Below are 24,457 nucleotides of genomic sequence, written 5' to 3'. Positions count from 1 at the left end.
TGATCGCATTGGCTGCCAATGCAGTCAGTCCCACGCTGCAGAGCGAGAGCGAGGAGAGAGAGAGAGAGAAAGAGAGACAAACAGATCGGTTAACCCGCCTCCACATCTGCAAACATACGTTGCGTTCTGGGGATTTTTCCAACTTTTATTTTTACCGAGAAGCAAAGGAACCCAGGCCCAGAATTGTGGTGGGCCAACTTCCTCTTGCGGTTTATTTCACACACTCTCGGGACTTCAGTCAAGTCATCTGCTGCTCGAAAAGGAAGAGACTGTCTGACGGCCCACGATCTCTGTGCCCGGACTTGCAGGCACAGAGTAGGAGGACTTAATCAGACAGTACACAATAACATTGGTATGTGGGAGTTCAATAGGGTGTCTGAGTCCTAACGTGCTCATGAGGCAGAGCGAGAGAGTTATTTTTTTTCGTGCTCTGTGGCCCGGCGACTTCGCAGATGTACCGGGCGGCCGATTTACGAGGCTCTGTGCCACACACACGGGCGAAAGAGAAAATAAAACGCTACCCGTTTGTGTGCCCTCATTGCCGCCCCCGCACACCCACAGAATTTTATCAGTCGTCGCTTCCCCCGCTCTCTCTCTCTCTCTCTCTCTCTGTTCTATCTTTAACAGGACATACGTACTGGTAGGCAATGACACATCATCACTGCACTTGACCCTAAATTACTGCCAAAGAGCTTCGAGACGTCCTCCCGCCGTGAAAGGCGGTTTTTATCAAACGCTAGTTGCCCTTGCGGAGTCCCCGCAGTGTAGCGGGCAGCGCGCTCGCCTCGCAAACGAGAGAGCACGGGTTCGATTCCCCGGGCGGGACGTCAACCTTAAGTCAGGTTTCCTGACCCCGCGAGAAAATGGACTGGGTTTGAGGGCTTCTCCTCCACCAGGCAAGCCACTCCTCGGTTCCTCCAGCCTTAAGAACGACCCGTGGGTTTGGTGTAGCGCCTTTCACGCCTTTCGAGGTGTCTTGGCAGCGCTTCTCAGGATTTTACTGCGAAGTGGCGTGACCGCGCGGTGCGGCAGCCCAATTGCGCACGGTTCAACTTCCCCGCAAACAGGCGCGAGGGTGCGGAGGGGTGGGGTGGGGGTGTGGGTGGGTGGGTGGGTGAGGAGGAGGAAGAAACCATTAACTCCTCAAAAGTGCTTGCGTTTTTTTTTTAAAAAAAGGGACAAAACAATATTAAGTTAAGACACTTAAAATATAACCAGGAAAGCAGAACCCTGTGCGCGTGTGAGTGAGTGTGTAAGTGAGTGAGTGAGAGAGAGAGAGAGAGAGAGGTGGGCAGTCACATCCTCTTACAATGTGTGTTATATTTCATGGCAAAGGAGAGTGGTGAAAAGCATTGATGTCATCAACCAAAACGAGTTCAAAGAAACTGGTCTTTTTTTTTTTCGGGATTTTCCAGCAATTGCACGGGACAAAGTGAGGTAACTACACAGCGACTGGGAGCTGCGATGACGTTCAGTGACTGGCCCGAGTGCAGTTTCTCAAATCTCCGGTCACGCCTCTCGTTGGTGGAACCCGTTAACCCCTTGTGTGCATATATTTTGTGTTGTCGTTTCTTTTGGAGCCGTCGTCTTTGATGGGCTTTGAGTCAGTCGACCGTGAAACCCCTCTCCTGCACCGCAAACACCCGACGGCGCCCTCGCCTCGCAAACGAGAGGACCCGGGTTGGATCCCCGGGCGGGGCGAAACCTTAGGGAGGTTTCCTTACTCCACACACACGCTTCTGTTTACTTACCAGCAAGCAGGAACCTGTTTGTTGGTTTGGATGCTCTGAAGCACGGTGATGGGTTTCCGCAAGCGTCAGACGCAAAAGAAACAAACAATGAGATGCGTTTCATCATCATGATTATTATTATTATTATTAATTGGCCGATCTGATCTCTTCCCTTGTCCAGGAGCACAACTTGGACTGGTTCCCGCGCATGCGAGCCATGTCTCTGGTCAGCAGCGATGCCGAGGGGGAGCAGAACGAGCTGAGGAGCCTGCAGGAGAAGCTCGAGTCCACCATGAAGCTGGTCACCAACCTGTCCGGCCAGCTGTCAGAGCTGAAGGAGCAGGTGGGTGACTGATCCCCTCGGGTGCTTTGCCAGCGCTGGTGCCAGTGAATAATGGTGCGAAACCTTAGGCACACACACACGCCTCTGTTTACCCGGCAGTAAGTAGGGAACCGGTTTGTTAGTCGATTGGCGGATGGCTTTTCTGAGGAGTAATAATTCCTCTCGCCCCCCCCCCAGCCCCGAAAAATAATAATAATAATTTGGTCGCTCAATCTACGACTGTTTGTCGGGGGGCACTGCTGTGGGCAATTGGCTTCCAAGAGAGCGCGACCACTGAGCCAGTTTGACACGCGTATCAGAGTAAGCTGTTGGGACAGGCTGATCATCACAGCACTTGTGGACATATCCTCCTCACCACATCAGCCAGACAAACCTGAACCAGGTGTTCTTTGTGTGCTGTATTGACCAGGACAAGAACTGTACAACCATTTCCCTTTTATTTTCTCTCCAGACGTACAGCACTTCCCTAAAAGTATTTTCACTCACAATTTTTACAGTCTGGCGTTTCAAACACTGTGATGTTGTCTCCCAATTCCTGCCTTGTTTTAAACCTGCACCGTGCTTTTGAGACATCTGAATGACGTGAGAAAGTGCCTTATCAAACCCAAGGATTATTATTATCATCATTATGTTATTACAGTTTAAATTACTGTGTCGAGGTGGTTTTCAGTGGTGGGTCAGCCAGATCAATAACACTGGCACGTCGCATTATGAATAGATGCTACTTTTCTTAATATACTTGAGCTTCCTAAAATAACTACTTATTGCAGGAGGTTTGATATTTTGTTCACCGGATATTTTGTCAAACCATTTCTGAATAGTCTTATTAACAGTCCCAGTTGCAGCAAAGGTTATAGTGACTATAGTTATTTTATATTGCCACATAAGTCTATTATTAATAATAATAAAGAGAATTATGTGGGCGAAACACTACAATGCGCTGAATTTGCTACGGTGCTGTTTTTGACACCTGCCCCCACGCTTTCCCCCGTATTTGAAGGTGAAGTTGAAGTTGAAATTGAAACGAATGTAAGAGGAACCATCATTTTTACAGGAACCGTGGTAGGGTTGCACCAAACGAGTTGCAGTTTTCTACATACTCTTTTTTTTCTGTTGTTAACGGGTGATTCAGGCAACGCTGTGAAGTTGAGAGTGATTCATCTCGGTGTCTGCCTGAAACCCCGTCTCATTTACAGTAAAAGCCAATCCATCAACCTGCTCTCTGAAACCGAGGATCTCCTGCTACAATCTAGCTCAAAGCGCCCAAATCACAGCTCATTTCTTTGGGTTATTGTTATTATTTTTCATAACAATTAATAATAATTAATGACAGTAATCCTTTCATTTGACAAAAGCGTCTTTCGCACCAGGAGGACGTTACAAACCGCTGGCTTCACAGGATTTTTACTGTAAAGTGGAGTGGAGTGAGAAGAAACTCCCCTGTCTGTGTACGTAAAACAATCTTGACACTTGTTGGGCTGTTATGGTTTCTAAACCATTCTTATCTCTTTCTTGGAAGTGGTTTGCAGAGCTGCTTTGGGAAACTTTACAAGAACTTTCTTCTACCCTTCCCTCTGCAGTTTCCCAGGGCAGGTTCGTTCTGCAGTGGTGGTCAAAAATGTCCTGACGGTGGTCTCCTTTGTGTGTGCGCGCGCGTGTGTGTGTGTCTGTGTGATGTGTGTGTGTGTGTGTGTGTGTGTGTGCATGCGTGTTGTGTGTACGTGCGTGTTGTGTGTACGTGCGTGTGTGGTGTGTGTGCACGTGGTGTGTGTGTGTGTGCTCATCAGGGGGAATGAGTAATACAGCCACCCGCTCACCTCACCCACCGGGAGAGAGTGCGAGGGCATGGGATATGGTTAATGGTTAACACGAGAGATCACGTGAACTCACCACCTTACTGACGTTTAGGATACAGCTCAGACAGATCAGATAACTATCTGTCCTCCTTGTCCTCCTCGCTGGAAGAGCTGAGACACCAGCTGGGGATATCGTCTGGCCCTGCGTTTGAGCGCGCAAACCCCACCGAAAATCACAGGCGTTCGTTCCACAGTGACTGGAGCAGTCGGATCTTTGGAAAGTGCTGACAAATTGCAATCCCGTAGCTCAGTGGTTAAGAGCGCTCGCCTCGCAAGCGAGAGGACCTGGGTTCGAATCCCGGGCAGGGCGAACCGTTGGGCAAGTTTCATTACTCCACACGCACGCCTCTCACCTACTTACCTCGCAGTAAGTAGGAGCCCGGTGGCTAGTCAATTGACAGATCGCTTTTCCGGGGATGATAATACTTCAAAAAAAAAAGTTCTTAAATAATAATTATTTGGTCACTGAATCTACGACTGTTTGTGGGGACGCTGCTGTGTGCAATTGACTGCCGCATTTCGCCCACAAAATACACAGTCTCTACACTTCACAGTGTATTCGGTGAAGCGCTTTGAGACGTCTAGAAGACGCGATAAGGCGCTGTGCCAAATGCAAGGATTATTGCTATTATTTCCCTGCCTCGAGCCTGCGACACACAGCAGGGAAATGAGGTATTTGGAGCATCTCAGCTGGAGACTTGGTGGGAAGTTAATGTGCTGACGAAGAGACTTTCTCTCACCCCGTGTCCTAGCCAACAATCGTCCAAATAAATATCGGTCACTTGCTCTGTGGCTGTTTGTCAGACGATACTGTGCTCAAACTGGCTGTCGTGTTTCGCCCACAAAGTACACAGTCACTAGACTTCACAGTAATTCTCGGGAAGCTAGATGACGTGATAAGGTGCGACATCACATGCAAGGATTATTATTATCTCCTCCTCATCCCCAGAAGAAAAGGGAAGTCAGCGTTGCACTTTTGGAGATCCAGGCATTCAGTCGTAGTGCCTTTAGCCCTGAAGTGTCTCAAACAACATTGCAGAGAATTGCTGTTGAGTGCTTTTGTTGGGGGAAAAAATCAGCAGCCAAAATGCATGCAGCCTCAACCAGCCATGAGTTGAATGACCAATCTATTCGGCTCACAAAATACAGTCAGTCCACTTTACAGTATGTACCGAGACATCTTGATGACGTGATAAGGCGCTATATCATTTGCAAACATTATTATTATTGTTATTATCTCAAGTCCTGTGGCCAGCCCCCTTCTCTTTGATGTCCAACTGAACAGCTTTATCTGTCTTAACTTGTTACCCGATGGATGGCACCTCTGACAATGTCAGCATCCCCTCCCTCTAACCAACCGTGCCCTTCCCCCTCCCAACACCGCCCCCACCCACCCCACCCAGCACCCCTCGCCCAGCCCAGACTGTGAACTCAAGTCCTGCTGTGGGGGACATCAACCCATTTCCTCAAGAAATGAGGAGGCTCCAGAAACTCGACTGCAAACCAGGATCATTGTAATATTCAGGGATGTCCTTTAACCGGGAGACGCGTAAACTGAGACAGCATTTTGATGAAACGAGCTACAAAAAAAGAATCGCAGCGCGAAGCTAATGCTTCAGCACATCATCCTGTTCCAGTTTCAGTCTCACACCTGCTCATTGCACCCAATTCTTAGCAAAGCCACAAGAAGCTGTTCGCTGCATCTCATACAGAACGCCCTTTTTGTCAGTCGCTTGCGTGCTGATATTCCCCCGATTGTCCTGGGAGAAGGAACTTGTTCCATTAAAGTCCCATCATTCCTTCCCTTTTTTTTATTATTTAATCATCAGCGGAGGTGAGCAAAAACCCCGGGGCCAGGAGTAATGGCCGTGACTCGGGCTATTTCCTAAACCGGTTGGAAATTCCTGTCCGTTCAAGTGATTGGCAAGATCGGGTCAAGTGTTGTAACAGCGACTTGCACTTCTGTAGCGCCCTCCACGCTGGGTAGCGTCTCAGAGCGCTTAACGGTGGCGGAGGTTTTCAGGCGGGACTTGTAAAAGGGGAGAGAGGGAGCGAAGGCGGAGGGATTGAGGGATTGTGTAATGAGTAGAATGCAGGCTGGACTGTACAAATAATAATCCTCACTTTGGATACAGTTTCTCATGTTGGGAGGATGTCTCGAAGCACTTCGCAGGATATACTGTGTATTTGTGGGTGAATGTGACAGCCAGCGCAGTGTCCCACCCACAGTCGCGGATTGAGTGATCAGTATTTATTTTGGAGGATTATTACCCCCTGAAAGCGATCCACCAATCGACTAACATCCGGGTTCCTCGGTAAACAGAGGCCGTGCGTGTGGAGTAAGGAAACCTGCCCAAGGTTTGGCCCTGCCCGGGAATCGAACCCGGGTCCTCTCACGTGCGAGGCGAGTGCTGCCATCGTAACATGACATAGGACGCCACCTGTGGCAGCAGATTATTGAATGCGAAAGCGGCAACAGGTTTGAGGAAGAAAGTTGACTTTACACTCGATGCGTGTTCAGCCTTTGGTGTGACACATCGAACCTGCCTACCTGTCTCACACTTCCCCAGTGTGAGCGGATAATCTTATTTCTAAAAACTCTCCACACGTCAACACTTCCCTCTTCTTATCCCGTCAGTTTCTTTGACGTCACCTTCTCTCCATTTAGAATGAGGACTTTGTTGGATATTTATACGCACGCTCGCACACACGCAGTGATCGCAGAGGAAACCAAAGTAGGGAGATTTGCTCATGTTGATACAGTAATAAAGAAACTGGTGGTCAGTTCCTGTGTAAGAGTTTCCGCCCCCCCCCCCCACACCCACCAGGTACACCAGAGACAAATAAAGCAGGTTGGTAATATCCTGCCATGGAGTTAGAAAGGTGAGCGTGGTCTTTGTGAGACAGAACTAGCATGAAACGAGGCGATAATGCAATTAACACACAGCACCATTGATGGTTCACTGGCTGCTCAGTCAACCTTGAAGCCTAAACACTTTATTGGTTAGGAACGGACTCCCTCTGCCTCACCCCCTCCCTTGTCTACTTCAAGGCCCATCTCAAGACCTTCCAGTTTGACCGTGCCTTCAGCCACACTCCTAACCCTACCCACCACCCCTCTTGATTCCAACCCACAGCTCGGATGCAAACCCTTAACTGTCCCAATACCTCGGGATGTCCTTCCCTCATGCAAGGTGTTATCCAAATCCAGTGTGTTGCTGTCGTCGGTTGAGTGACCGAACTGCTGAGACAACTGCTTTGCTCTGCAATTACCATTATTTTAAGAGCTCGAGGAAGTTTGGAAACGTAAATTGGCTCCCACATGCGCAAACAGCAAAACACACAGTCACTTCGCTTTACAAGGAAACCCTGTGAACCACAGTGAGATGATCTCCTGGCGTGAAAGGCTCTGCCCAAGGGCTAGGAATTCCTAAAAGAAATCGTGGCCTGTGATATTCCCTTTTCGTTCCTACGTTGAGAGGGAAGTACACTTTATGGTTGGTGGAAGATAATGCCATTGATAAAGTGACCACGAGAGACATCTCAAGGCTCATCACTGATAATAAACCAGATTTTCACTACGTCTTTAGAATGTCGTTTCCCTTTTGCAATAGACTGAAATCCCAAAATAGCAATCGTTAGCGATCACAGTGAGATAGCTCCCGTTTTGGCTCAGCCCGTGTTACAGTCAGGTCTGTCCTATTCGCCAGATTCAGAGAGGGCAAATGTAATAATAATAATAATAATAATCCTTGCATTTGATATAGCGCTTTTCACGTCAGGAGGACGTCCCAAAGCGCTTCACAGAACACACTGTAAAGTGAATTGACTGTATATCTGTGGGCGAACGCGGCAGCCAATTGCGCACAGCAATGTCCCACAAACAGTCGTAGATTGAAAATGACCAATTTATTATTGTTTTTGTTTTCTTTGGAGGGATTATCATTAGGCTCTGTGTGAAGTAAGGAAACTTGCCCAAGGTTTGGCCCTCTGCCTGGAATTGAACTCAGGTCTCTCGCTTGCAAAGCGAGTGCTCTAACCGCTGAGCTACAGGACTCCACAGTGTACAGCACGAAGCAGGAGAGATTGTCGCTCGCTATTTAAGTAACGTTTCAGAAATCCGCCACGAAAACGTGGAGGTCTCATTGAGTGGTGGTTAGAGCTCTCGCCCCGCAAGCGAGACGATCAGGGTTGGATTCCCGGGCCGGGCGAAACATTCGGCAAAGTTTCCTTACTCCACACACGAGCAGTAAAGTAGGAACCCGGTTGTTATTAAATTGGAGGATCGCTTTCCGGGGTTAATAACCTCTCTCAAAAAAAGTACTCTTAATAATTTGGTCACTCAATCCACGACCTGTCTGTGGGGGACACCGCTGTGCGCAATCGGCTGCCGCCTTTCGCCCACAAAATACACAAGTCAATCCACTTTACACCGTAGCCCGCGAAGCGCTTGGCGACGTCTCAACGACGTGATAGGGCGCTGTATCAAATGCAAGGATTATTATTATTAAATATTCATCGACGACTTGCCTTCTGGGCGTTCAGCAGTTCGGGGTTTTTGAAGTATTTGTTATTAAATGATGAATAATAAAATACCTTGAAGCTGGTCAACCATTCACTGAGCATCAGAACTGGAATGAAAGCTGCCCGTTTCATTGACGGCGGTGTTGTATTGCTGCGTAAATCGCATCACGTAAGCGGACGCCCTCTTTCATACGTGACCTGGTTTACGGGCGTCTCCTGATACGACCGAGCGATCAGCACTTGTGAAACTTTACTGACGCACGTGATTGCCGCCTGTCACAACGACGACAGCAAATGGCGTTCGTGGAGCGCCTTGCACGTCGGGAGGACGTCGGCGTCGACACACGGAGGCCCTTTCCCGCGCGGGCGCAAAAATGTTTCGAGAGTGGCGTACGGTTTACCGAGGTCGTTTTTTTTCGTGTGTGTGTTTTTCTCAACATGTCCCTCCAAAGATGACGGAACAAAGAAAGCAAAAGCAACGAATCGGGCTGTTAGGACACCCTCCCCACATGAACATGAATCCACAGCAGCCGGCGTGAACTGAGGTGGGGAATCTTCCGTTTGCCCTCTATTATTCCTTTCTCCCTCCCTCACCTCCCTCCCTCCCTCCCTCTCTCCTCCTCCTCCTCCTCCCTGCTGCCCTAGATACAAACCACTGCGAGAGACGGAGAGAGAAAGAGAGAAAAAAATAGAACGAAATGGACGCTCTCAGGATCTTTCACCCGACTACTGAACCAGTATAAGTCATCGAAATGTTTACTCGTTTTGCACCATAGGAATAAGCGACACTTTTTAGTCTTGAAGGTTTTTTGCTTGTGTCTTAACGGCATTTCCGATAGATCAATTTACCCCCCTCCCCTTCCCTCTCCCACCCACCCCAACCCACCCACCCCATTCACTAGCATTGGCACATTTGCTTCCACTGTTGCCAAAGCACACTTTACTTTTTATTTTATTTCTTTGTAGTCGTCGTTGTCGTGTGTTTTGTTTGGTTTCGTTTAGTTCGAGGAACCAACCGTCGAAATGGGACCGTTTTATTTTGTATGTACAGAAAAAAATATATAGTTGTGTGAGCAGTATTCAGTGTCTTATTTTTGTAAGTTGACCTGTGCAATATGACTAACGAATATGCAAATCCTCTACTATAACTTTGCATCTGTAGACGAGCACTGAAATGTACTATCTGTGAAGAACCACATTGTCTTTTGCTAAAAGAATATCCACATGTTTATTTTCCTCGAAGCTGACATAAAGACGTACGGAGGGAGAGAGAACTATTTGTATATTTGCTGCCTTAGTCTAGTTTTGTATAAGTACCTCGGTTTGCAGATGGCAGACCTACATTCGTGACCGGAACTGCAGTGTTAACGACCGAGTAAATATACACATTAAAAGCACTAATAGTATTATATAAGTCAAGCTTGATATTGACCATTGTAAGATCCATAAGAAAAGCTATTTAATAAATATATGAAGCTGCTTCGGAATGTGTGCTTTCAGGTTATTAAGGTGTTTTAATTATTGTCACCTGCATCGGGCGTTTTGATTTGGGGCGAAGCCTATGAAACGGCGACCTCTTTTCAATAGATAAACCGGCTGTCCTCCGCCCTACCGGGAGCTGGGTTGAACTTTCACGTGGGGATTAATATCAAAGGATCCGTTTGCATGCTCAGCTGGTATCACTGCCACCTGCGTCAGAAAGCTGTAGGTTCAAGTTTCACGTCGGGACGAGTCGAGCGAAATGCTGCATTATCGTACCCTGCCATCTCTCAGCACAGACTACGCCACGATCCCGTCTGCCTGGTCACAGGTGCACCTTAGAGATCCCGCGGCGCTCTTCGCAAAAGGAAAATTTCTCCCAGCGTCCCGGCCAATAGTCCCCCCCCCTCCTCCCCAAAAGGTTGATCATCGGGGGGACATTGCAGTGTGCAAATTGGCCTACGAAACACACAGTCACTACACTTTATAGTACATCCTGTGAAGCGCTTCGAGCCATGCTCCGGCTTATCTCAGTCCCAAAGATTATTATTCTTCATATTACTTTGCTACTATCCCTTTCCCCTCTCTTCCCCCCCCCCCCCCCCCCCCACCACCACCCGAACCCTGTCCGCTCTCGATCCTTGTGATGATTTCTTCAAATGGAAACAGCAGTCGCCATGTCTTGTGAAGCATCATTCACTTTATGGGGGGGTGGGGGGGTAGTGTGGGGGCAGTTGTACCTTCGACACACAAGAACTTAACCCTTCGCTCTGCCCATTCACGCATTCTGGCTTATTCTCCGTAAGGCAGTGTCTAGATTTCTATAAATCGAGACGATTCAAAGACACGCACCCAGGAACATCAACTATGTCGACAGTCACACATTGGACTCCCATTTATACAGCGGTGAAGCAGACAGACATCAATCAGACGCTGTGACGGCGGAAGCAAAAGTTTTTAATGACCTGTCAAGCTTTTCCGGAGACGTGGTAAGGAATAATTGTTCTCCGAACGTTAAATGCCGAGCACTGACTGGGACTTTCTCCTACCACACAGCTGGTATTCTGTCTCACTCCAAATCAATTCACTCCAGCGTACTATAAATTCTAGTTTTGGAACCCTATCCACATGATAAGCCCCAAACGCAAGAGAAATCCATGGGCGGAAAGTGCAACGAATAACAACAATAATCTCTGCATTTGATACAGCGCCTTATCACGTCTCGGAGACGTCTCAAAGCCCTTCACAGTGGACACCGTTAAGTGAATTGACCGTACATTTTGTGGGTGAATGAGCAACGAGTTTAAATGGGCTCAGAGAATGAAAATGGTCTTTGCCAAATGTATCGAGAGAGAGAGAGAGAGAGAGATCCAAATTTTGAGTTTTTTTTAAGCTTTGCTTTTGACGTAAGGCGCCATTTCACGTCGGAAAGACGTCTCGAAGGCTTACCGTGAAGTGCAGTTGACTGTGTTGTCCTGTAAACAAAAATGTGTGTGTTTGTGGGGACGGGGGGAGTAAGATCATTAAATAGATACGTCTCAATTCGGATATATACTCGCATTCGATACAGTGCCAATAAGCGAAACACCTCAACGTTTCTTCACGCGGATATGATGTTGAGTGTCGTGACTGTGTATTTATTTGTAATAATAATAACAATAATCCTTGCATTTGAGATAGCGTTTTCCACATCTTCCAGACGTCTCAGAGCGCTTCACGGAATACGCTGTAAAGTGAATTGACTTCAAGTCAGCAAACTTTTAGGCCAAGTCACAAACTTGCAATATTCGTATTTACGAACGGACTGTTTTTTGTTGTTTTTTTTTAAGCGGAAAGTTTCTTGTTTTTTTTTTATTTCCCCCTTCAAAAACAAGTGAAATGCAGAATGCGGTTGAGTATAACTGAATTTGGGCGGCGTTTTAATTATTGTTGGGTCACAATCCAGTCCCTGTGATCAGATCAGATTCCACCACAAGATTCAGAGCAATTTGCTAATGTTGCACACATGCCGTTCAGCAACTAAATGTGACTCTCACATGGTCCATCGCTCTGTACCGTTCACACCAGTAACACGCAGTGGGACTCAGCACGCGCTTGACTGACGGGCGCTCCAAAAGGATTCGCTTTCGGTCACCCCCTTACCCCCACTTTCCCCCCCCGCCGCCCTCCACCCCCTTCCTGATCCCGAACCCCCGGCTCGGGTCCAAATCCCCGACTGTCCAGCGCCCTGGGACGTGTAAATGTCACTTGTTCCGGTTGTCTTGCCTGTGTCTGTGCTACGATAACAACAACCAATAATAAAGTGAAACTGTTTTTAAAAAAGTGGCTGTTTCAGGAAACTCAGACACATCGAGAGAAGTGAAGCGTCAATATTATTGGTCTGATCGACCATCGCTGAAAAATATTTAGGAGTGACCGCTACAGGGTAACTTAAACAGTAATAACATCGTAATAATAATAATAATAATAATCCTTGTTCTTGGTGTAACTCGCCTTTCACGTCGGGAGGACGTCTGAATGTGCTTCACGGGAATTACTGTAAAGTGTAGTGACTGTGTAATCTCTGCGACGTATTACAGCAATTGGCCTCTGTGTGTGTGTGGGGGGGGCATTAAAAAAGGGGGTAAACCCCTTGATTTGAATTTTTTTTCTGGCCCAGGTCCTCAGAGAATAACCAGGTCACTCTTATTATTTGTGGGGAGGGGGTTTATACACAGCAAACTCCTGATAACTCGACTCTGGCTTACCTGATCGCTACCACTTAAGTCATCATCCTGTCAATATCCCGGCTGCATTGATTGATGCATTTATAATAATAATAATAATAATAATCCTTGCACTTGCGTCTTCGAGACGTCTCAAAGCCCTTCACAGAATATACTGTAAAGCAAATTGACTGTATATTTATGGGCGAAACGCGGCAGCCAATTGCGCACAGCAGCGTCCGCACAAACAGCCGTGGATTGAAACGACCGATGTATTAATTTTTTTTCTTGAGGGATATTTATGCGCACGCCTAACTCATCACTGAGCTCTTTACCCTCGGAGTGACGAGTTATCAGGAGTTTGCTTGCACGTAATGTCATGACACTTTTATTTATGGTTGTTTGTTGGGAGAGGTGAAGGAGAGGAGGGGTTTGAGAGAGGCGTAGAAAGAGTGACACCTCGTTCGAGTCTGCACTTGTGAAGAACTTGTGTGGTTAAATCGTTCATCACGGTCAGGGTGAGTGGCTTAAAAAGAGGGGGTGAGTGTGGGGTGGGGAGGGGGAAGGAGGAAGCGGGTGGGCGGGTGGGTGGGTGATTAGCAATTGAGTGTGGAGACCGTCCAAGCTATCAATCACGTTCATCTACGGCTGCGAAAGAGAGAAACAAAAGTCACTGAACTCGAGAAATTGACCTACTAACTGCTTTCAGATTATCTACACGCACACAAACACACACACACACACAGATGTTATCTCTGTGTTGGGGGAAATTTAGATTCTGCTCTGCCCCAAATGGCTGGGATGGAGTGGGTGGGTGAGAGGGAGGCGAGGTGAAGCCTTCGCGAGTAGTCAAACACGTGTAAATATCCTGTCTGGGAAATCTCAGCGTGCAACCAGCCAGCAATAACCGTGGGTTCAACATCTGCCATGGTTTCCCTGGGCGTGGGAGCAGTGGCCGGCCGGCCGGCGAGAGATAAAAGTCAAGGCTGACTTAAGCAATAGTGAAGCATTCATTGCCAAGTGTGTCTGCGTCTGGGTGCGTGGGTGTGGGTGTGTTGTGTGTGTGTGTGTGTGTGTGTGTGTGTCTGTGGGTAATAGTGTGCTGTCTGTCGTCTGCTTTTGTGTGTCTGGAAAATAAAAACGATTTCTACAGCGTATTCTCACCTGCGCTGTGTCAATGCGCTAAACATCAGGACCTTTCGCTTGTTTTAAAATATCCCCCAAAATAAACTTGAATAAAATCCTTTCTGTTTAAAATCGCATCTCCCCCCCCACCCCCACCCCCACCCCCACACCTCTCCAATAAGGTTCTGTTCTTAACCATCCTCTCTCTCTCTATTTCTCTCTCTCTCTCTCTCTATTTCTCCTTCTCTCCATCTCTCTCTCTCTCTGTATAGATAAGAGATGTTTTCCATTCCCACGAGTCACCAATACGTACGTTCTCACACGTGTCGGTCACTATTAAACGAAGGGACTCGCAGTCTGACCTGGACGCTCAGAAACCCGGTGATGGGTTTCCGCACGTGTCAAGATACCCTATTATTCCCCACTTCCCCCCCCCCCCCACCCACCCAACCCCCACACAAAAAAAAACACAACAACACGCCAAGGTTAGGGTCGACATGAGAGGTGATAGGAAATCCACTTGATGTAAAGGTCACGCCGTGTCTGTGTCATGAAAAATGGTGTTGTCACACATATAAAGGCAGCTGAAAATCTCATTAAAAACAGTACCCACCCACCCACAACTCCCCCCCCCCCCCCACACTCTTTGCCCTCCCTTCTCTGCTATTCTGGGTGGTGGGGGTGTCTGGCAAGAAAGAGATGTGAAATTGCTGCCCCCGCCGTTGATGCCGTGCTGTGTGGTGATTTCTGTCACGTTCACATCCCCATGACCAAGGCTTTAGCGGCAGCAGCAGCTGCTCCGTGTGTGTGTGTGTGTGTGTGTGGTGTGTGTGTTTGTCAGTCGGGGCGATGCTGGCAACCTCACGCTAGTGCGACAGTCAAACAAGGGGGTGGACTGGAAGTGTGATGTGATACGGGGAGGAGAATAACCAGGAACAAAAACCAATAGGGATTAGGAATAGCCCCCTCTCAAACACACGCACGCACACACACACGCACGCACACGCGCGCGCAAACCATCCCCCACCCCCCCTCCCACCCACTCCGAAATCCCAAACGTTCGGCCCCTCACTACCTCCCATTTCCTTTTCGCTAAACTGCAATTCAATCGAATCGGGGAGGAAGGGGTTAAGAGGGTAATTTCATTCTCAACGTGTATTTTTTTTTTATTTTTTTTTTCTTTGGCCCATTTTTAATCGCGAGCAAAGTCAGTTCCGCTGCATTATGTCGAAGTGTCATTTAGGGTCAAAAGCAGTGAGATGTCTCTTCCCCCATAGAATTTCGAGGGGAGGGAGTGTGGCAAATGTAACGCTTAACCCTTGCTTTTCTCAGTTGCTTTTCTGTTGCTGAATCCTTAGTTTTTGTGTGTGCTTTTCGTTCCCCCACTTTTGGTTTCCCCCCTCAGTAGGATCGCACAGCTCGAAAGGATGCTCTCGTGAATATAAAACGCAAGATGTAATAATAAAAAAAAATGTGCTTTCTTTTTTAAAAAAAAACACGCAAGTCGCCCTGAGTGACTTTCATTGAACAAAATAGAAATTTTGATTGCCATCCGCCTTTCCAGTCTCTTCCCCTCTTCGTAGTTCGGCGGAACTGCTTCACATTGAAGCCAGAATCTGCGGCAGCGAAGACTTGAGTTGAGTAATTAATTACTTGGCTGATAGACACGAGAGTGATTTGCTGGTTGAGGTAAAGACAGAGAGAGGAGAGGGGAGACGAGAGTGTCTTGTAGGCAATCAACAACAACTTGCATTTACATGACGCCCTCAACACGGGGTAGTGTCCCGGAGTGCTTGAGCCGACCCTAACTCATGCCCAGACCGGTAGATTATCCCGTAATTAATAAGAGATTTATTTAGATTTGAATGACTTTCACGCGCTAATTTTCCCAACGTGCGAAATGGAGAGGACACGCCAACGTCCTGCGACACGGGACAAGAGTTTGTGGAGAGAGTGAGAGGGGGAAGTGAGAGATGGCGGGGAGTGAGAGATAGAGAGAGAGAGGGGGGAGAGAGAGAGAGAGAGAGAGAGAGAGAAGGAGAGAGGGAGTGTGAGAAAAAGGGGGTGGGTGGGGGGGGAGAGGGGGAAGGAGAGAAGGAAAGAGGGGGAAACCTTTCACCGTTCCGCCCTCCTCCAAAAAGAAACCCTGGAGGAAATAAGCAACAACAACAACAACAAAAAATGTGTTTCAATTCACAAAGTAGGATGGGGAGGGGATAGAGAGAGACTGTCCACACAATACACCCCCCACACCCCCACCCCAAAAAAAAGTGGGTTTATGATCAGATTGTAAAATGAGATCATAAAATGATCTGATCATAAAACCTGGTTCACTTGGAGAGAGACAGACAACAACAACAACAACAAGATTTCATTTATAAAGCGCCTTTCACGTCGGGAGGACGTCCCAAAGCGCTGGACAGTTGGGTCAGGACCCGAGCATTGGGGGGAAATGGTCAGGGTGAGGGGAGGGAGCGAGGAGGGGGGAGATGGTCAGGGTGAGGGGAGGGAAGGGAGGGGGCGAGGAGGAAGGAGATGGTCAGGGTGAGGGGAGGGACGGGAGGGGCGAGGAGGAAGGAAATGGTCAGGGCGAGAGGAGGGAAGGGAGGGGGCGAGGAGGGGGAGATGGTCAGGCGAGGGAGGGAAGGGGCGAGGAGGGGGAGATGGTCAGGGTGAGGGGAGGGAAGGGAGGGGGCGAGGAGGAAGGAAATGGTCAGGGCGAGAGGAGGGAAGGGAGGGGGCGAGGAGGGGGGAGATGGTCAGGGTGAGGGAGGGAAGGGAGGGGGCGAGGATTGGGGAGATGGTCAGGGTGAGGGGAGGGAAGGGAGGGGGCGAGGAGTGGGGAGATGGTCAGGGTGAGGGGAGGGAAGGGAGGGGGCGAGGAGGGGGGAGATGGTCAGGGTGAGGGGAGGGAAGGGAGGGGGCGAGGAGGGGGTAGGGAGTCGAGAGTGGAGCTGAAGGTACGGTCAAAGAGAAAGGTCTTGAGACCGGCCTCGAAGGAGGAAAGGGAGGAGGCGGCGAAGGCACTGGGGATGGAGTTCCAGAGACGGAGAGGGAGGGAGGGAGGGAGGGAGGGGGGGAATGGAATATGTAGTCTTGGGTGTCATACGGTATATATTTTTTCTCTGGGGGGGGGGGGGTGGAGATAAATTTAAGCAATTATTAGGGAGTTATTTGCTACACTGTGATCTGCTTCCTCTGATCTCTCCTCTCTCCCCTCCTTTCCCAATCTGATGCCTCTCACTCCAACTTCTCCTCCTCCCCATCTTTCTCTCTCTCTCTTTCTCTCTCTCTCTTTATCTCTCTCTCCATCTCTCTCTTTCTATCTCTCTCTCTTTCTCCATCTCTCTTTCTCTCCATCTCTTTCTTCTCTCTCCATCTCTCTTCCTCTCCATCTCTCTCTCTCTCTCTCATCTCTCTCTTTCTCTCCATCTCTCTCTCTTTCTCTCTCTCTCCATCTCTCTATCTCTCTTTCTCTCTCTTTCTCTCCATCTCTCTTTCTCTCCATCTCTCTTCTCTCTCCATCTCTCTCTCTCTCTCCATCTCTCTCTTTCTCTCCATCTCTCTCTCTTTCTCTTTCTCTCCATCTCTCTATCTCTCTTTCTCTCTCTTTCTCTCCATCTCTCTTTCTCTCCATCTCCATCTCTCTTTCTCTCTCTCTCTCTCCATCTCTCTATCTCTCTTTCTCTCTCTTTCTCTCCATCTCTCTTTCCCTCCATCTCTCTCTCTCTTTCTCTCCATCTCTCTCTCTTTCTCTCTCTCTCCATCTCTCTATCTCTCTCTCTTTCTCTTTCTCTCCATCTCTCTTTCTCTCTCTTTCTCTCCATCTCTCTTTCTCTCCATCTCTCTTTCTCTCCATCTCTCCATCTCTCTTTCTCTCCATCTCTCTCTCTCTCTCTCTCTCTCTCTCCCCCTGTCTTGTGTGCAGAGACAGATTAGAGAGATGTGTATACAGGTTCTCACAACACGTGAGTCTCATGTGACTGTTCAGGGGCTGTTACAGTAAAAAAAAAGCAGAAAAAAGACGTGCCCAGAGTCAGTCACAGGGTTTAACACGTAGCCTCGTCCACCCACACGTTCATTAAAGCCAAAGCAAAAGTGGTGTCTGCACCAAAACACTGAGTCTCCTCCACAGGACTGTGCACTCCTGTACTGACACAGAGAGACACAGACAGAGAGACAGACACAGACAGAGAGACAGACACAGACAGAGAGACAGACACACACACACAGAGACACACACAGACACAGAGAGAGACACACAGACAGACACAGAGAGAGAGACACACAGACACACAGACACACAGAGACACACAGACAGACACAGAGAGAGAGACACACAGACACAGAGACACACAGACACACATAGACAGAGAGAGAGAGACAGACAGACATAGACTAAGAGGCACAGACACATATAGACAGAGAGAGACACACAGACACAGACAGAGAGAGAGAGACAGACACACACACACACACACACAGGGACAGACAGACAAGAGAGAGAGACACAGACACACACACACACACACAGACAGAGAGACACTGTGTGTCAGAGAGTGAGTGAGTGAGTGAGTGAGTGAAGGAGAGCTCCAGCAAAGCAGAAAGGAGAGAGAGAGAGAGAGACAGAAAAAGAAAGGAGAGAAAGAAAGAAAGAGAAAAAGAAAGAGAAGAGAGAGAGAGAGTGAAGACCAGAGATTCTGAAATGGAAAGGCTGACAACTTCACAGCCCAAAATACCACCGTTTGACCACGAAGTGCAAGGGTAGGAGAATTATTTCTGCTTTATATTAATTGCCCTTTAAAGCCATCATCTCCTGATCAGTGTCCCCCCACTCCCTCCCTCCCTCTCCCCCTCTCCCTCTCCCCCTCTCCCCCACTCCCTCCCTCCCTCTCCCCCTCTCCTCCCTCTCCCTCCCTCCCTCTCCCCCTCTCCCTCCCTCTCCCCCTCTCCCCCTCTCCCTCCCTCTCCCCCTCTCCCCCCCTCTCCCTCCCTCCTCCCTCTCCCCTCTCCCTACCCCTCCCTCCCTCTCCCTCCCTCTCCCCTCTCCCTCCCTCTCTCCCCCCCTCCCCAGAGCTTTTCTTTTTTAATTTCAAACGTGTTTTAACCATCAGTCATTTTATTTTCCGCGCATCCAAAAAAAAAAAAAAAAAAAAAAAAAAACACCTTTCTGGATGGACTTTGGTTACAAAAAAAATTTAGAGAAAAAAAAAAAATTTTTTTTCCCCAAAAAAAATGATGTTAGAAATTAAGATTAATTTTTCTTTTTTGTGCATTTTTTTTTTTCCTCCTCTCCTCCTCCTCTCCTCCCTCCCTCTCTCTCTCTCTCTCTTTAGAATGGAATTTTCTCATATGTTTATTTATAAATCCAAACGAGGATTAAAGAGAAACGAGGACAGTAAGGTAGGAAATTCTAGACTTGTCTCTCATCTCTCTGCCTCTCTCTCTCTCTCTCTCTCTCCCCCTTTAATCCCTCTCCCTTTCCCCTTTACACTCTATTGCACTAAAAGTCTGGCTCATGTTTTAAGTAACTGTGTTATGTGTGTGTGTGTGTGTGTGTGTGTGTGGAGGGATTGAAATAACATGGGTTTTGCACCAAATCTGTGTATGTTTTGGGAGAAGCTAATGACATTTTCTTTCCCCCCTGCAAACCATTTCCTAATATGTATGACATAAATGTGTATATATGTGTATAAATAATAATCATCATATAATATAGAGAGAGAGAGAGAGAGAGAGGGAGTGTGTGTGTGTGTGTGTGTGTGTGTAAGAGAGTACTGTATATATTTTTTTAAACCTATATGTCAAAATAAAATGATTTCAGGAGACCTATAAGTTGCCCCATCGGCTGATTGAGAAGAAGAGGCGAGATAGAATAAATGAATGTATTGCACAGCTGAAAGATATGCTTCCAGAGCACCTTAAATTGACGGTAAGAGGCATTGCAATTTAGACCTGATATCTTTTCGGGGTTGTGTCTGTGTCTGTGTGTCTGTGTCTGTCTGTCTGTCTGTCTGTGTCTGTCTGTGTGTGGAGGATTGCTTCCTTACAGCGCTGAAAGCACCATCAGTCCACCTTTTTATCTTCTTAATCTATCAGATTTTAAATAAAAATTGGAACAAGACCTGCAGTATTTAGGTTTCCTTCCCCCCCCCCCCACGCCCCCCCCCCCACATACACACACACACACACAAAAGTATACGGTCAATTCGCTTCACGGTATATTCTGTGAAGGGCTTTGAGACGTCTCGAAGATGGCATAAGGCGCTATATTAAACGCAAGGATTATTATTATTATTTTTATGTATTCCCTCTCTCCGCCACCCCCTACCCCCCAACCCCCCCACCCCCCCCCCCTAAAAAAAAATAGCCAAATTAAAACTGCTTTCGAGAAACCCATCGAGGGAAGGAATGGAATTTACGCAATGCAATGTTGGCTGTCAAAGTACTGGGAGGTTTGGCAATTGGGGAGGGGAATGTGTGTGTTTGTGTGTGTGTGAGGGGTGGGGGGTGGGGGGAGGAAACAGTATCTGAATTATATCTGAAATAGAAGCCTTAGGGTTCACAAGGGAACGAGATGGTTATGGTTTTTTTTTACATAACCCACGACTGGGGGTTTCCCACTTGACGGTGCATCTCTGGCTCGTGTCTCGACATCCCACCATCACCAAAAAATATGGGGCGGGGGGCGGCGGGGGGTGGGGGGGAGGCGGGGTCCCTGTCTTAAAATAAGGCAATCCCATCAAATCGAACGTGGACTGGACTCGCTTCGCATCGCATTGCTATTTCTCACTTAAAACCTTTTGGTTGTGATTAGATGGAGTGTGTGCGCGCGTGCGCGCGTGCGTGTGTGTGCGCGCGTGCGTGCGTGCGTGCGTGTTCGAGTGGGGGTGGGGGCTGTCAAGCTTTTCAATGTTGTCAATGCTTATCGATGGTTCGAAACACCCACTCCACATTGCAATGCATCGCTCTCTCTCTCTCTCTCTCTCTCTCGCTCTCTCGCTCTCCCCCTCTGTCTGTCTGTCTCTCACTTTAATCTCGTCTGTCCTTTAACGGTTTCACTGCTGCTCGGGGAAAGCTTGGCGAGTAGAACCAGATGCCAAATTTAGATCACTTGCACCAAAATCGACCCCATCTACCTCCTTGTTTTCCTCCCCCGGCCCCACCACCCCCGTACACGGGTTTGTATTTAAAAACCCACGCCTTACCACAAACACCCCCCGGTCCACGACCCCCCATCCCACCCCCACCCCCCACCATCACTACCGCCGCACACAGTAGGTAAAATCCCGTCGGGGTTAATAATGCACGTCGATCGATTCGTTTCAGACTCTGGGACACTTGGAGAAAGCGGTTGTGCTTGAGCTTACCTTGAAGCACGTCAAGGCATTGAGCAGTCTGATCGAACAACAACAGCAGAAAATCCTCGCCCTGCAGAACGGAATACAGATCGGTAAGTTTCCAGCCCTGGGAATCCCCCCCCCCCCCGCATACCCCCGCCCCCCCCCCCTTATCCCTTCCCCGTCCTCCAAGGGGCTGCGTGTGACAAGTTCAAGGTTCTGTTCGTGTACCAATTCAATTCTCTCAAAATAAACACAGCGGAGATTCTGGTCCCCCCCCCCCACCCCCACCGCACCCGCCACCACCACAAAAAAAAAACTCCCGGTGCGTTTCAATGATTCGACCCACAAAAACACGCGGTCGCTACGCTTGACGGTATATCCCGCGAAGCGCTTCGAGCCGTCTCGAAGACCTGACAAAGTGCCGTATCAAACGCAAGGATTCTTCTTCTTATTATTATTGCGTTTTGTTTTTGTTGCGTGCTTGGTTTGGGGTTTTTTTATGGGGTGGGGGGTGGCTGTTTACAGTGAAAGCTCGGTCTCTCTGGGGTTGAAATAAACCCTGGAACGAGATACACACAGCACAGCCCCCCCCACACCCCCTCTCTCTCTCTCTCTCTCTCCCCCCACACACACCCTCCTTCACCTCACCCACTGCCCTCCACTTAACACTGACACAGCGACACTGAAATCTTGACAGTTGTACAATGGGGCTCGGGGACGTGTGCCAACGTCAACAGCCGCTCACTGTTTAACCTTCCGGAAGTTTCTACTGCGGACCTACTTTGACAAACTGCCTCCCAGCTAACGTCCGTGTGTCGAACGCACAATAAAGTCTTGGCAGCGGAGGTGGGCCGGGCAGACTGGCAACTCCTTGTCTTGTGGTCTGTGGCTCTGGGGTTTTTATTTTGTGCAGAAGAAACTCAACTACTGTAGCCTCGGTCGAAAGACCCATTTTAGTTTCTCGTTCACCCGAACCGAGAGCCTTTTTTCTCCCCCCAAAAGGAACGCGTCGCTAGAATTTCCAATTAAAATATATGTATGTTACGTACATGTATGTGGCTTTCCTTTTATTTTCTCCCTCCCTCCCTCCCTCCCTCCCTCTCCCCCCAGCCAGTGATAATAGTAATCATCATCATAATAATGATAATCATCCTTGCATTTGACATGGCACCTTATCACGTCATTCAGACGTCTCTAAAGAGCTTCACGGGATTATCCTGCGGAGTGAATTGACTGTGTGTTTTTGTGGTGACGCAGAACTGTTGAGGGCTGTGGGAAGTCCCTCCCGAATGGATTGTAGTTTCGTACGCGATGAGATTTGAGCAGCTGTTGTTTGCAGATGGGGCGGGTGGGGGGCCGGTCCTGGTTGGTGGGCAGAGTGGTGGGGGGGGGGGGGAGGGCTGTGGCGTGGGGGCAAGGGAGGGGGAAATTGGCACGTCCTCGCGTTTACCTGAAGTGCGTTACCGTTACAAAAAGAGAGACTGTGCGTGGAGCGCGGAGAGGAGTGGAGCCGTGAGGTACCTGGTTTAACGCTCTCTCCCCCCACCCCCCACCAACCCCCCTCTTCCCCACCCCCCCCCATCGCTTCTTGTTCTCAGGCGAACAGATGGTCCAAGCCCCCGAGACGGGCCACAACCTCTTCCAGTCTGGCTTCCAGACGTGCGCCAAGGAGGTCCTGCAGTACTTGGCCAAGCACGAGAACAGCCGAGACGTGAAGCCGTCCCATTTGATCAGCCACCTCCAGAGCGTGGGGGCCGAGCTGCTCCCGGGCGAATACCTCAACGTTAACGTCCCCGCGTCCGGCAGGCTCCCCGAGGAAGACTACCGAGCCAAGGCCCTGAGCAGGGCCGAGGGCCACGGCAAGAACTGCGTGCCCGTCATCCAGAGGACCTGCCCGGCCGCGGGCGGGGAGCAGAGCGGGAGCGACACCGACACCGACAGCGGGTACGGAGGGGAACCCGACAAGGGCGACTCCAAACACGAGCTGGAGCGAGCCGGCGGCGAGAGGGACGGGAAGCTCAAGCACCCGCTGACCGAGCGCATGATCTCCATCAAACGGGAATACGAGGAGCCGCTGCTGAAGAAGCCCAGGATGGAGCCTTGCGAGGACGACATGCGAGTCGTCACCGGGGATCTGAGCGGGGGCGGTTTCCTGGCTCACCACCCGCCCCCTCTCTGCCTGCCTTTTTACCTGCTGCCCCCCTCCGCCGCTGCCGCCTACATGCCCATGCTGGAGAAGTGCTGGTATCCCACCTCGATGCCCGTCTTGTACCCCGGTATTTCGGGACCGGCCGCTCTGACGGGATTGATGAGCCCGGATAAACTCTCTCCCCTGCTCATGCCCCCGCGGCCCGCCTCCCCCATCTCCGCCTCCCCCGCCATGGACACGTCGGCCCTGATCCAGGCTCTCAAACACGTGCCCTCGTTGGCTGCGGAAACCAAAGACTGAAGACGGAATCCTCGCAAAGGGGCGTTCCCGGGGAACAAACTCTTACACAGTGCGTTTACAATGAGAGACAGAGAGACCGAGAGAGAGAAAAAGTCGTCGTAATTTAAAACGGGACACGATTTCCCCCTCCCACCTCCACAAACCCCCCCCCCCCCCACCCCTCTCGCCAACCCCCACCGCCCAGCCCCTACCCCCCCCCCCCCACCCCGAGGATGGCTCTGTGTTTACACTCGACGTTGCTGCCATTTTGATGGACCCTGGAGCGAGCTCGAAACCGCCACGAACGTCTCGTTCGCAGTCGCTCACCAGGAAAAGGCCGGCCGCTGTTCGGAGTCGTGCGCCGAAGCCTGCGGGCGGACGGACTTAAAACGGACAGAGTTTTAGAGAGAGAAAAAAAAACAAGTGCAATGGATTTCAAGAGTTTTATTTTTAACTGTGCGTATTTTCCAGCAGAGAGAGAGAGAGAGCGAGAGAGAGCGAGAGAGAGAGTGCGTGCATGCGTGAGAGAGAGAGAGAGAGGGAGAGAGAAATTAAAAAAAACTTCCAAAGTTGTAGTTTCAGAGGTGTAAACACACTTGCCTTGTGAAATGAATGTAAATGGTGAAATTTTTAGAGATGCTGCTTCAAGCTTAATGCTGTAATCATAGCCAAGGAACTCAGCTATGGCCTGTCTGAAGCACTGATATGCTGCTTAAACCCCCCCCCCACCCACCCCCCACCCCCCAAACCCCCCAAACCCTCTTCCCCTCCACAGAGTCTAAAAGCACCAAATATTATTAAACGTGGCCGCTTTTGTACATATATATTTTGCAGGACGGATTTCAAACGAAACGGGCAAACGCGAGTATAGTCCTAGCAGGCTGTTTGAAGTGGGGGGGGGGGGGGGGGCAATGCCGAGCGGGG

The 24,457-nt window shown here is 49.3% G+C and overlaps 2 protein-coding genes across 2 annotated transcripts in view; both read left to right on the top strand.

The window, feature by feature from the left end:
* itpr1b (inositol 1,4,5-trisphosphate receptor, type 1b) overlaps positions 1-9,928 on the top strand; it is a 133,513-nt gene extending 123,585 nt beyond the window's left edge. Inside the window, exons 59-60 of the mRNA XM_042339713.1 lie at positions 1,912-2,073; positions 8,906-9,928. Of these exons, the coding sequence (XP_042195647.1) occupies positions 1,912-2,073; positions 8,906-8,992 (249 nt within the window). The 3' untranslated portion in view covers positions 8,993-9,928. The remainder of the gene's footprint in view (positions 1-1,911; positions 2,074-8,905) is intronic.
* An 8,481-nt stretch (positions 9,929-18,409) lies between these two features.
* bhlhe40 (basic helix-loop-helix family, member e40) lies at positions 18,410-23,696 on the top strand. The gene is made up of 5 exons (XM_042339484.1): positions 18,410-18,526; positions 19,099-19,165; positions 19,587-19,694; positions 21,092-21,215; positions 22,704-23,696. Exons 1-5 carry the CDS (start codon positions 18,468-18,470, stop codon positions 23,552-23,554), a joined length of 1,209 nt encoding a protein of 402 aa, XP_042195418.1. The 5' UTR covers positions 18,410-18,467; the 3' UTR covers positions 23,555-23,696.
* The last annotated feature ends 761 nt before the right edge of the window (positions 23,697-24,457 follow it).

The sequence above is a fragment of the Callorhinchus milii genome, unplaced genomic scaffold (assembly GCF_018977255.1).
Source record: "Callorhinchus milii isolate IMCB2004 unplaced genomic scaffold, IMCB_Cmil_1.0 Scaffold12, whole genome shotgun sequence".
Classification (NCBI taxonomy): Eukaryota; Metazoa; Chordata; class Chondrichthyes; order Chimaeriformes; family Callorhinchidae; genus Callorhinchus; species Callorhinchus milii.
The sequence above is the reverse complement of the archived record's forward strand: the minus strand, read 5'-3'. Positions and strand labels throughout refer to the sequence as shown.

What these genes read in the sequence shown, in the direction of transcription:
- bhlhe40 (XM_042339484.1), top strand. Translation starts at nt 18,468, where the DNA reads ATGGAAAGGCTGACAACTTCACAGCCCAAAATACCACCGTTTGACCAC. An exon ending in TTTGACCACGAAGTGCAAGG is followed by an intron (nt 18,527 to 19,098) that starts GTAGGAGAATTA and finishes CTCTCTCTTTAG; the next exon opens with AATGGAATTTTCTCATATGT. An exon ending in AGAGAAACGAGGACAGTAAG is followed by an intron (nt 19,166 to 19,586) that starts GTAGGAAATTCT and finishes AAATGATTTCAG; the next exon opens with GAGACCTATAAGTTGCCCCA.